Genomic DNA, 12,734 nt, shown 5'->3' on the forward strand with positions numbered 1-12,734 from the left:
ACATCACATTTGTCACCAATAGCTGAGTTCAACAATTTTGAACTCACGAGACAGTTGTTGTGACCTCGGTGCAGAACTCAACTCTCGTTTGTCAGTTTGGCTTAGTGGACACCGACGCAATTAACCAGACTCTTAACCACAGAGAGGATACCGAAACATTCCTCTTAATATCGAGAATATTAGAAGATTTATTTATATTTCCCCGTAAAACTATTAAGCAATTTGTCAACAAGTGAGGAAGAATAGCCACGGTTTCGCATTTCATTTCAACAACTACTGTAGATGGAGCAATTGACCAATCACAGTAAAGGATCCTTTTGTAAACAAAAGATTTCGTCATCGTGAGTCGATGTTTTCCGTTCCGTTGTCTCTCTGTAGCAAGTAGTATTTTCATGAGCTTCTCTTCGAAGTCGTGGATAACGGCGCACCATATCTTTCGAATAATTTATTTTGATATATCAAACGTTTGCAGCAAAAGTTAAATCCACAATGTCTGCGCATACACTAATACCATCCGACGAAAGCTTACAAGGTAAGTGAAACTTCAGATATAACAATAGGGAAAGAGCCTGTCGCTTCCTCTGGTATTGCAACACTGTTGCAACAAGGTTAGACTATATTAGGATTTTGTTTAGTTGTTCACGTGTACTTAATATAGTATAATTCCATTTGATAACCTAGTTATACTGATATATTTAGGACAAGTATATAGCCCCATTCGACAAACTATTTTTAATCAGTAAAATATACGTTTGAGTTAACTCAGCTTAACAAAAATACATGCTATTTTTAAGCGTATTGTCCTGTGATATGTTAGTGCCTTTGGTGGTTACGTGTTTAGCAGCGTGTACAAGTGGCGGAGGGCCACGTAATGCTATATCCAAATCACAGAAGTGATTGGGTGTTGCGTGTCGTTCGATAACTCGTCTTCATATGTATCTTTATATATGAAATGAAATGTATATACACCTCATACTTCATGGACAGTGACGTGACTTACTAGAGTTAGCCTTATTTTATATTGCGTCACACATTAAGGGTTCACGAGTGCACAAACAGTGAAATACTTCTTATGTTTGACATGCTGTTGAAAACATAGCTAAAAATGCCTAATCCACAGGCATTCATGCAGTTTGTGAAAACACACATACTATAGTGTAGGTGTTCATTCAATAATTTGCATATTGATAATTATGATTAATTCCCTGTTTTGCAAGAACACTGTATAGTAACAAAGAAATGAAAAATAATCCACTGTCTCTGTGTTCAGTTATATCTTTCATAAACTTGTTAGGGAATTAAGTTCTGTTGTGTATTCTGTGTTACAAAAATAATGTAAACAAGACATATATAAATAGTAAAAGACAATCACAAAGGGTTTCTATTTATAAAGGTTCTTGGGTGGAGCTGCATTTTGACTCAGGCAGCAGTCACGGACAAGATGGACCCCAGCCCGGCCACATCGCTGACCTGGAGAGGTTACTGTTGGATGCACAGCATGAGTCCAGCAGCCCCTCTCGAGGAAGCTCACACTGCGACAGGTTTGAGTGCTAGTGTGAGAGTTTTCTTTTTTGTGTGTGGACAATGTATTTGTAAGAGAGAGTTCAGAGCAGAACACTCATAACGAACCATATTCTTCATCTGATTCTCTTCTCAACTCACAATGTTGCCTTTTCTTTTTTTTTTTTTTTTTTAGTCCTCCGAGGGCCCACACTCCCCTGCTTATATTTAGAGGCTCTTCCGACGGTCACAGCACCACACAGGTAATGTATGCTTTATGGCATCTCTGTGCAGCATGAGAAACAGCGATGGGAAAGTTGAACTCAAGAGTTGTGTTGCAATGCATCACTCCTTGGCTACTGGTAAACATTATGCCAGACTATATAGCCCTGTAAGCGTTGTTTACATAAGACTGTCACAAAAGCAAATCACAGAGCTCCCAATAAACATTATTTTGTGCGCTAATATGGTATATGTAAGTATGGAAATGACTGAAGGTACAGGGTGTACAACAAGAGAAAAAGTAAACAAACTGTCAAGGCCGAGGTTGAGAAAAAGGTTGTAAGTTAGCTGTACTGAGGAGAGCTCTGGGTTTATATGGATCTTGTGTCTGAGCGAGAGTGCTGATCTAGGATCAGTCACCCCGAGACATTTGATACATGACGAGCCCTGAGCTCTGAATTTCCTGTGTGTTTATTTACTGTAGTCAGAAGAGGATTTCCTGGAGCAGAGACGGGAACTGGAGTCTCTCCTGAAAAGGAAAGCTGAATGGATTTCGGACTGGTCCAGTCGGCTGGAAAATGTTCCGCCCAAAGAGTTTGTGTTGAAACGGCCCAAACGTTGCCGCACGCTCAGTATGAGGAGGAGTAGCGTGATGAAGAGAGACGGTGTCTTCTCCCCCGACATCCTCAAGATTCTTCTGCCCTCTCTGCTCGTGTCACACATGGTTGTGTTTGGCATTGGGTAAGTCTCACACATGCCATCCACAGCAATTCATCACTAAAGCACAGATTTTCTGATCGGTGGAGATATATTGCAGGATCTTACAACGAATAGCCAAAATTAGAGCATCAAACAAACACGATCAATTTACAATCGCAGTTCTCATCTCCCAGAGCAACTGTTGCAACATTATAAAGCACAAAGATACCAATCAAGATGTGGACCTGTTTAATCTGCCGATTTGTACCATATTTGTACCTAAATATATAACAGTGCAATTACGTTTTCATTCGACTTTGTGAAGAGTGCTGATGCTTGAGCGTTTTTTGTCTTTTTTAATCTTTAACTTCCGTCTCCGTAGGATCTGCATCGGTAGACGGCTGGCGGCTTCTTGCTCTACTTAAAGCCGCCAAAGGTGACTGTACTCCTGCTGCCTGAAGAGCAATTAACTGGGACCCGTCCAAGGTCCATGAGGCCTGTTCCTCTTTCTGCTGACAGCCTCGTTTCTGGGAGCCTGCATGGATAGGAAATTGCCTCATGTCCTCTTGCTGGACATGGTTCCTCTTTAGTATGTCAGTTTTTCACTTTGATAAATGACCACATAGAAAGGCCAGCAGATAGCCATGCTTTGTCAGGCATTACAATCCAATGTCAGTTCAAGTTAGATATGACAATCCAATATTACGTAGGTCTTGCCTGTTCAACGTGCCGATAAGGGACAAGTAGAGACATGCTCTGTTTTTCTCTCTCTCCCCCGCCCCCCACCCCCTTTGTGCCTTAACTTGAAGGAATTCCAGGAATTAAAGGCAGATTATGGCTTGATTAAAAGAAACCACAGGTTGGTTTGATTCAGAGGTTCAACTTTGATAATGATGACAGAAAAAGTGTGTAAAAGTTGTACAGTTGAATTGGTAATCTACTTTTCTTTTGTGCAAGCAAGTTAACAATATGGGACAGTCCAAACTGGTGCTTGAGAGTCTTGGACTAAATTCACCCTGAAATACTCTCATTGCTTGTGTGTGTGTGCATCTTGGAAAACCAGAAGGTTTGGTTTCAAAGCAACATGTAAGCATTACAAAGGGCAAATATGCAAGCGGAAGATTTTAAGTTTAATTTTAACATTTAAACTTTGCTAGCCTTTTGTGTCCTCTGCAATTCTTTGATTTCTGATATGACTGCATATGGATCGACATGGTTTTATACTTATGATTTGCTACTTTAAAAATGAAAATTGTGAACATAACTCAACGTACAACCATTAAACAGAGAAAATCAGATAGTGGTCGTTTTATTTTCCCTTACATTTTTTTTTTTAAATAAACAGTTATAATCCTGATAGACACAATTCAAATTTATTTAACTTTGGTCAGAAATAATCAGATAAGTGAATACATTTCATCTGTGTTAGAATCATTCATTAATAGGTAAGACAGAATGCTCGGCAGAATGTTCCTGATTTTTCCCGTTAAATCTAGTAAAACAAACAAACAAACAAAAAAAAAGTAGCACATGTGTTCTGTCCTGAAGTCTGTGTGTGTGTCATAAAATCACAAAGTAAAACCAGCATGTGCTGTGTCCAGTGTTGACTGGAGTGGCATTCCTGGTAAATAAGGGCACAGGGTCCGATGTCCGTTATATGTTCTCTTAACGTTTTTTTTTTTAATTATTATCATCATTACGTCAAAGCGTAACTGAGCGCTAACGGTTCTTGTCGGTGAGGCACTGGCCATTTTTTCATTTCCTCTCCACAGCATCGGCCGTGCAGACGGTTCGGGTTTCTCCTGACGGCAAAAGAAAAAAAACAAGTCGTTCCTTTTTTTTTTTTCCCCCCACACGAATACACCTCCACAAATAGCAGCAACAGTGTTAGGAGATTCTCCATGACACAAAGTCTTTAAAATAATGCACAGTGGGGTCTGTAGAGACGTCAAGGAGAAGCAATGGGGAGAAGAGGAGAGACCAGCAGGAGAGTCCAGAGAGCGCTCGGGTCACTGAGGCGGCTCCTCTCCTTTAAGACGGCCGGGTTTGTCCTCTTCGCTATGACCAGGAGGGCCACAAAAAAAAGCATCAGACACACAGATTGACATCTTTACAGAGAATGAAACCCCCATTTGGATTTCATAGTGGTTCTTTAAAAAAAAAGAAAAAAAAACAAATAAAAAATTAAAAAAAAAAAAAAAAATCATCTACTGGGAACTATTGACACGACAGTAGTGTGAAATTTCATAATTTAATGTGAACTTTTTTTTTGTCCTCAACTTAAAAAGAAAAAACATGCAAAGCAATAAACATCACCTTAATCTCTTACATATCCCTTACCTTAGAAAGACGTGTTTTAAATCGTTCTTTTTTTTTTTTATTTAAGTGGATGACGCCTTGTGGCGTGATCCTATAGACTGTGAGTTTGTTTCTATGCGTACAGGGTGAATAGAGGCGTCATGGAGGATAAAAGTATTTAGTCCACTTTTCATATGCATGATGCATCATGAGTTCATCCAGGTGATTCACCTGAGGGCCTACGTATGAGGTCTAGGAGGGAACGTGATCAGGCAACAAGTTAAACACGGACACACACACACACACACCTCTGAAAGGCCAAAATAACACACACACATACACACACAGACACACTCTACTGATGGTAGAACTGACAAACCGTCAGTCCTCTGATGACACACGAGTTTGATTGTGTTAAAATGACACGAGGGTTTTGTGCTCCAAAATACAAACTCTTTCTCACTGAGCCTGACTTCTCCACTGCGGTCTATCAGGACCAGCACTAAAATAAACTTGAAGGACTCTGATCCAAGACCTTTAACCGTTCAACACTACAGACCCTTTCCTGAAAATAAAAAACAACAAAAAAAAAAAGAAAACTAAAAACTGGCCTACTGCTTTCTCCCAACGATGCAAGCAGAGAAGAGCATCAGCTACACCGTGACACGTCACCGTTCCTGTGACGTAGAAGCAGACAAGGTTCATCACAGCTAAAAGTCAGCTTCCCACCCTAGCCCATCAGGTTCTGGGTCGAGATGCTGGCGTTGCCTTTTAGTTCACCTTGTCTTGGAAGATATAGAGGTTATTGGTGGCTGCCACGGCGATGATGTTGTCTTTGGGATGCCAGGCGGAGTGTAAGATCTTCCTGTTGAAATCCAGGCTGTCCACGCTGATCTCGTCTTTCTTGCGTTTACCGCCGGTGCAGACTTTCCGCGGTTTAAGAGTGGCGCGGGATTTGCTGCTCTCGCGCGAAGCTTCCAGGGTGATGTCGCGGCGAGAGTTGCGGTCAAACATGCGGAAGAAGTTATTGTACGAACCAGTCATGATGGCGCTAAGGGAATCAAGATGAAAAAGAGAGTTTAAGTTTTCTAAATATACATATAAAAATGAGGCACACACAATTAAACAGCATGATACATACATCCAAATAGAGAGCAAGCCCCCCCCCCCCCCAAAAAAAGTACTACTACAGATAGAATGTATTTTGTGGAAATACTATGTTTTACAAAAATCATTAATCTGTCTTGTGGCCTTAATGTTAACTTGTGAACAGTACTCCTTTGGCTCCTTCTATTTCATATTGATCCATCATTAGCATCCTACAGTACTCTGTAACTGACAAGAATCTTGTGTATCACTTTTAGAGAAAAGCACAGAGCTACTAACCTGTCATTACCATTCCAGCAGCATTCAAATTTGTCAAAGATGCAGTCATTCTCATACAAAGAGCAGAGTTTGCTGCGGAGGTACTCGTGAACCTGTCAATTACAAATAAATAAAACAGGCAGTAAATAAACATCTGCCAAAGACAGACAGGACATGTTTCAGCATGCTGTAAAACACTGGAAGAGACAGTAAATCCATTATACACACGCATAAAGCTGCACACTGCTAAACTCATGTTTGCCACACCTTAAACAAGTGCCTCCCAAAGTGCTCTATATTTTTTGTGCTGGACGGGCTGGAAGGTTGTCGGGTTCCAAACCGCGAGTATAATCACGTGTTACTCTTGAAAACACACATGAGTATTGTATGGGTGTTGAACCCCAGCCAAAAGGTACACAGAACAATTTTCAAAGAACAGGCCAGGCTCATAAAAAATATGAATAATATTTTCCAGGTCACGCCCTAATGCAACTTAGCGCTCTGCCTTCCCTCGGCACACGAGGCCCGAGTGCTAAAATGCAACCATGTATTACCTATTAAATGTTATTCAGTTCAGTGAGTGCTGCCCTTTGTTTGTTAAACGACTGGAAAACTTTCCCAGCATCTGTTACCTGGTAGGTTTCCACGGGCCTGTTCTCCATGTTAAGATCCCAAACTTTGACGGAGAGGTAGTCGCGGGTCATCATGTAACGGCCGCTGTGGCTGAACTTGACGTCGGAGACGGAGGAGATGATCTCGGAAAAAAACGAGCGACTGCTCGGGTCCTCTGGTTCTTCGAAGACTGAATTCCAACGCGCATAAATATTGCACACGTGAACGCTTTACACACAGTGAAGAACGCACTTACACTAATTCCCTACCTTAAAACCATATGGTTATACTTTTACTGTCATTGTATCTGTACTGTTTGTGTTGACTGGTGGAAGGCTGCTGGTGTCTGGCGATTACCAAGTCATATGGGGATAAAGTATAATAATCTATATGAGGTCCTTACTAATCCCACGGTCTGATTCAGGCACTGTTAGCATGTCTAATAAGATGGTGTGGTGTTATTTCACTTACATTTGGTGTGTCTGTCACAGAGAGCAGCTGCTCTCATATCACACAGACGGATGGTGCCTTTACTGCTGCTGTAGACAAACACGTTACACTGGTGGGGGTGGAACTCAGCGGCCGTGATCACCTCCGTCAGCTCCTCCATGTTCGCCGGCTTTATGTCCACAATGTCTGAGAGCAGTATGTCAAAGAAACGTGCGACCTGTTCTGAGGGTGGTGCAGCGTAAAAGACAGCATGCTTTAGTTCTGCTGCAGCTCATTCACACCGAGTGTTCGCACTGTTATGAATGGACAAAGAAAAATGTGCACAGTTTTCATTGTCCAGGATTTAGGACAAATACCAACCAAAAGACCCGCTGCAAAACCATACACGTGCACAAATATAAGCGATAAAATGATAATGATCCAAACACATTATAATTAGGAGAGGCAGCATGATACTATTAAACAAACAGAACAGATTTACATGGACAAAGATTAAGACCAATCTGAGATGAAAATGAACCTGTAACATCTCATCTTAAATTAAAACTTCACATATCCTAGGATCCCAGTCAAACCCAGTCTGAAAATCTTGTGGGTATGGATCCCACAGATTGCCTGATAATGAACTTCATACTCTAGTTGCTGAGGTACAGCCTGTAGAGCAGACTTCCCCCAAATCTAAAGCCACAAAGAGGTGTGTACTCCTGAGCCAATCAGAAACCTCTGTGGTTGACTGACATGAAAGCCTCTAAAATTACAGCTCTCACGAACAGGATGTGGGCAACCTTGCTTCACTGCATATGAAACCCTGGGCAGAAACACTACACAACCTCAACACGTGAGACTGAAAAATGATAATGACAGGGAGGGGGAGAGGGAGAGAGAGATGAGTGAGGGGCAGTGGAGAGGATACTGAAGCTGCGATCAGTTATCTCCAGATGCCACAGGTTGATTCTCAGGTCATCTGCAGACAGATAGGTCTCGTGATCACTGTTGACTGAGATGGAGTTAATGTGGTATGTATGAGCGTTGGCAAAAATCCTGCGTGGACTCGCCTCCACCATCAGATCCATGGGCATCAGGACCGGAACCTTCACGACAAATGGAAAACATCGTCTATTTAAATACTTTATCTGTTTCTACATTAAAGCGCTGTTAGTTTTTTTTAGCTATATACAATTTGGCTCCAGCGTTACCGACCCAGTGTGCCCTGTTCTCAGTTGCGTTAAGTATATTTGGTTATCCATTTGTTGGTATATTCAAATGCAGTAAGGTCAATATTTTTAAAAACGATGTTCCTTCCTCAAACAGTTGTTCATGTGTGAGAAAGAATTTGATTGGCCTTGCTCTTACCCGGAGGGAGGTAATCCTGAAGGGGTCTCGCAAGCGTCCGTCCTCCTCCTTCAGGTTATACCCCTCTGCCCTCTTGTCTCTCTCACTGATCTTCCACAGTTTGATCGTTTTATCTAAAACAGACACGCGATGCAGACACAGAGGGTTTTGGAGTGGAGCTTTTTTGCAGACATTCAACTTCTGGTCAATAACAATAAATTTAAGCTTGATATGAGTGAAAATATCAATAATGGGAAAAGATGATACATATCCTTACCATTAGTAGATAGCAAAAAGTGTGCGGCATTTTGTTGAGGTAACCATCTAATTTTGTTAATTTTTTCCTCTATTTCCAAACTTTTCAAATAGTCAAATTCAGGTTCATGACTCTGGAAGGTGCTATAAACATTGTATTCCCCTCTTAAGTGTGGTCGGTTTTTACACTGGAAAAGGAGAGAAAGAAAGCATTAACAAATGAATGGGATTTACTGAAGATAAGTGCACTGAAACTCTTTAAACATAGATGTAAGTCTGAAGATGATACATTGAATCAGAGACTGTCAGTAAACAGTGGTAAAGGCAGAGGCACAAGACGTTTGCTAATCACCATGGGAGTCTGAAACCATTCCACTCAATTCCCTATCAAAATGCATTTTCCCTGTGTCTTAGATGAAACACCCATCCTTTAGATTAATCTCTGATCTGAGAATGAGGCGTAATAATAGCAGACTGATGTTTTTTCAAACAAACAGCAAATAACTTACCTCTTGCTCCCTCTGGAAGATCACCACTCTACCCCCCTTGTCTCCTGTGGCCAGCAGTTCTCCAGAGTAATTAAATTCAACCGTTGAGATGATGTCAGCTGAAATGATGGACATATTCACATGACTGGTTTCAATTCTTCAAAATCAGTTTCAGCATAATGTGATCATGTTTATTCAAAGATGTATCGTTGCACATGATATTTTCAGGATATTAATGGCAAACCGAAATTATTGCCTCAAACTAGGCATTACAATTAACAACAAGAAGAAATAAGTTATTTCAGGGCAAAATAATTCTGCCTATACATACACTTGCATGAAAGGGATTACATTCATTAAATTGAATATTAAACCCACCAGTCATTTCTATACGAAAGGCATTTGCAGTTTAGCAGATTAATCATTTACAGGCAACACGGTGAGGAGGACGCTGAAAAACAATACCGCATACATGCATTGCATAATACAGCGCCCGCAAAAACAGGGGCTCTGTCCGGAACGTTTTGGCTACTAACACAGTCAAAGCATTTTAGAAAAAACTCAGCGAGCGAATCAAACTTCTCTAAAAGCAATTTTTGGAAGCGTCGTCGGTAGGTAGCGAAAGCATGTTATTTGGCAAGCGACAGTAAACGTCTCCATTGCGGAGAGAGCTGATGAGTGGGCGAAAGCATCAGACGGGGCCTGACAGACACGGACAATGTACACATGCTCCATATTAGCAATGCTGATCACCTATGTGTTGTGCAAAAGCAATTTTAAAAATACTATAATAATATTTAGAAAACTATACTACAGAAAAATAGTCCGAAATGACTGGTTTGCCTAAATAATTATTGCAAAACGCGTAGTCCGCTGGAGGAAGCTTAATTGATGCTACAATAAATAATATTGACTGGACGCAGAACATTGACGTCACTATCACGGTCGCTTTCTTCCCATGCCAGGTACCAGGCTAACAACCAACAACATGCTAACCACTTTAGTCAGAGAGCTTATTATATTCCGTCGGAATTCATAGCATACATAACTGATGTTCACCATTAAAAAAGATAATATACGCAGGGTTAAAACAGTTCGAGGAGAGCTATCAGTGTTTCTTCTCTCACATGGTTGTTGCTAACTTGCTAATTGCTAGCTAGCTTGACAGCATAGTTAAAGCGGTTGCACTAAATATCAATAAGGGTTACAGCAGCTTGACAATGAGCAAACGAATCGCATTCCACTGTGTCCTTTTCATGAATAAACAAATGGAATCGCAATCAACGTGCTGTAACTCTAAAGACTGGTCTCGGTATACCATGGTAGCTGTTTAGCTGCTAACCGGCAGACCACAAGGCATCATAACTTCGGACTTACTCACCTTCAGCAACGTCTTCATCTATTGCTCCTTTCACTTGTGAGAAACACCACTGCAAATCATTTCCCCCGACAGCTCCTACAACATCCAAAACAGTGTATCAGAAGTTTAAGAACGAAAGATGGCAGTTTGACATTTCCTTACTCTGATGCTCTCTAGCTGACAAAACTTGCAGTTAGCCAGTTGGTTCGCGAGGTTCATGTTAGCTGACATTAGGCCGCGACAAAGATAAGAATCATCAATTTCATAAAAAGTGTCTTACCTGCCATAGCTTCATCTAGCTGCAGGTTTGGCGTCACTGAGAATTCCTCGCTATTTGAGGGTTATCCAATGCAATTTGTTCGAAAATGAACCTGTTCTGTGCAACCGCCAATCTGACTCAGCTCAGGACCACTTGAATTACCCGTGATTTTTTTTTTCAAAATGGCGCACATTGCATGGCTCGATGACGTCATTTAAAAGACACTTTAAAAGGAATAGAACATGGGCACACATACACATGCACCCACCCACACACACACACACACACACACACACACACACACACTCACTCTGAAAGTGTCATTGTTTGAGTCTCTCTTTCTCTCTCCCCTCTCTCTCTCCCTCTCTCCCCATCTCTGCTGCCCTTTTCTCTCTGTATGTAACAATGTATAAGCTATGTAACACCGGTGCTTCCGATACCCTTCGAGAGCAGAGGTGCTATGAAATATGAATGGCTTGTCATAAAATTCATATGAGCTCAGACATTTTACCCAAATGACATGAACATAAATGTACTGTGAACACATGATTGTAAAAACAACAAATAAATAAATAAATAAAAATCGTATTATATGGGAATATATGGCAAAACAATAAAGGAGAAAGTTCTGTTGTTATGCTCTGATTGTGGATAAAGCATTCAGTATCTGGTTAACACTAATTTGATTTTTACTTGCAGATATATTTTTAGTTGTATATTCAGCAAAGAGTTGTGTATTAAGTTGAGCAGGCAATCTTTTAATGTCACCTTGCAGTTAATAGTATTCTAAAACGTCTGGACCACATCAAACTCAATTTTACTGAATGAGCAAACATAATGGTATAGAAACTATGTGCAGTTGAATAGTCAGTTAAATATAAAGAGGGGTGATTTTATCATGTGATGATTACAGATCACTGCATTAGTATCTCTGCTGATGTGATTCTCATTATGTGGCAATGCTAGACTATTCTCCACATGTACAACACCCATGATTAAGTCACCAAACAGTTGGAATCATCTGGACCAATTTATTAATTTGAATGAATCATGTAACTTAGTTTTTCTCTGAGTATTTGTCATAAAACTGGGCTATTTTGCACAGCTCCTGAAACAGAGATACATTTGACGAATTACAGTTTTCTTTTAAAATGTGACCGTACATCTTTTAAAATGTACGTTCACTGAAAGAGTTTAGTTCAGAGCACAATAGCAAATGACTCCACTGAATAAATAACCATTTGAACCAGTCACTTTAATGTGCTTCACACTAAATCATCTTCAGAACAATATGAGACGCAAGGAAATTTTCATTCACAAACACTTATACAAAAGAAAAAGAGTGAGACCACCACAGTCATAAATGTGTTTAGATAGTTTGAGTGCAAATTCAGTTTAAATAGACAAAATCAAAACAGAAACAAACAAACAAACAAACAAAAAAGTAACCTTTTTATAGCAAAAAGTTCACTGTTTTTATTGTCATTTTTTCATCAGTGTCAAAATCCATCTGGTAGGCATCTTTTGAGTAGAACACTAAAACCTTGGTGACACAAGTGATGACAAGTGATAAAAAGCAAACTAACAGACCTATCTAATGAAATCACATGCTGTGGTGCATCCAGTCTATTACAAATAACTACATAATTAAGTACCTTAATACCTTAATAATAATGTACTTTTTTGATGTGATTTCAGTGTCTCACAGTATTAAACCTAAGTGTCATCCATTTTCTGAGAGCCTTTCTATAATCACACTTTAAAGAATACACACAACTGTCATTGAAATATGAGAAATATTTGATTCCCATTTTCAAAACTACACAACCAACAAATGATCCACGGTGAAATATTACATACGGTCAAAGTTGGATGCCATCTCACAGACAATATT

At 40.2% G+C, this 12,734-nt stretch overlaps 2 protein-coding genes across 2 annotated transcripts; one reads left to right on the forward strand and one right to left on the reverse strand.

The window, feature by feature from the left end:
* The first annotated feature begins 380 nt into the window (after window positions 1–380).
* bnip4 (BCL2 interacting protein 4) lies at window positions 381–3,717 on the forward strand. Its single transcript, XM_030785865.1, has 5 exons — window positions 381–532; window positions 1,394–1,541; window positions 1,697–1,763; window positions 2,207–2,463; window positions 2,804–3,717. Exons 1-5 carry the CDS (start codon window positions 490–492, stop codon window positions 2,844–2,846), a joined length of 558 nt encoding a protein of 185 aa, XP_030641725.1. The 5' UTR covers window positions 381–489; the 3' UTR covers window positions 2,847–3,717.
* Window positions 3,718–4,751: 1,034 nt separating this feature from the next.
* LOC115822167 (serine/threonine-protein phosphatase 2A 55 kDa regulatory subunit B delta isoform-like) lies at window positions 4,752–10,949 on the reverse strand. Its single transcript, XM_030785864.1, has 10 exons — window positions 10,862–10,949; window positions 10,603–10,677; window positions 9,243–9,340; window positions 8,756–8,921; window positions 8,500–8,612; window positions 8,060–8,237; window positions 7,168–7,332; window positions 6,717–6,886; window positions 6,106–6,197; window positions 4,752–5,770 (listed from the first exon to the last, which is right to left on the reverse strand). Exons 1-10 carry the CDS (start codon window positions 10,866–10,868, stop codon window positions 5,491–5,493), a joined length of 1,344 nt encoding a protein of 447 aa, XP_030641724.1. The 5' UTR covers window positions 10,869–10,949; the 3' UTR covers window positions 4,752–5,490.
* Between the last annotated feature and the right edge of the window lie 1,785 nt (window positions 10,950–12,734).

The sequence above is a fragment of the Chanos chanos genome, chromosome 10, assembly GCF_902362185.1.
Source record: "Chanos chanos chromosome 10, fChaCha1.1, whole genome shotgun sequence".
NCBI lineage: Eukaryota > Metazoa > Chordata > Actinopteri > Gonorynchiformes > Chanidae > Chanos > Chanos chanos.

Coding starts and splice junctions, on each gene's coding strand:
- bnip4 (XM_030785865.1), top strand. CDS start 490: ATGTCTGCGCATACACTAATACCATCCGACGAAAGCTTACAAG. Junction 533..1,393: donor ATCCGACGAAAGCTTACAAG/GTAAGTGAAACT, acceptor CTATTTATAAAG/GTTCTTGGGTGGAGCTGCAT. Junction 2,464..2,803: donor ATGGTTGTGTTTGGCATTGG/GTAAGTCTCACA, acceptor CCGTCTCCGTAG/GATCTGCATCGGTAGACGGC.
- LOC115822167 (XM_030785864.1), bottom strand. Junction 9,341..10,602: donor AGATGAAGACGTTGCTGAAG/GTGAGTAAGTCC, acceptor CCATCATTTCAG/CTGACATCATCTCAACGGTT. Junction 6,887..7,167: donor CTGTGACAGACACACCAAAT/GTAAGTGAAATA, acceptor GTTGGAATTCAG/TCTTCGAAGAACCAGAGGAC.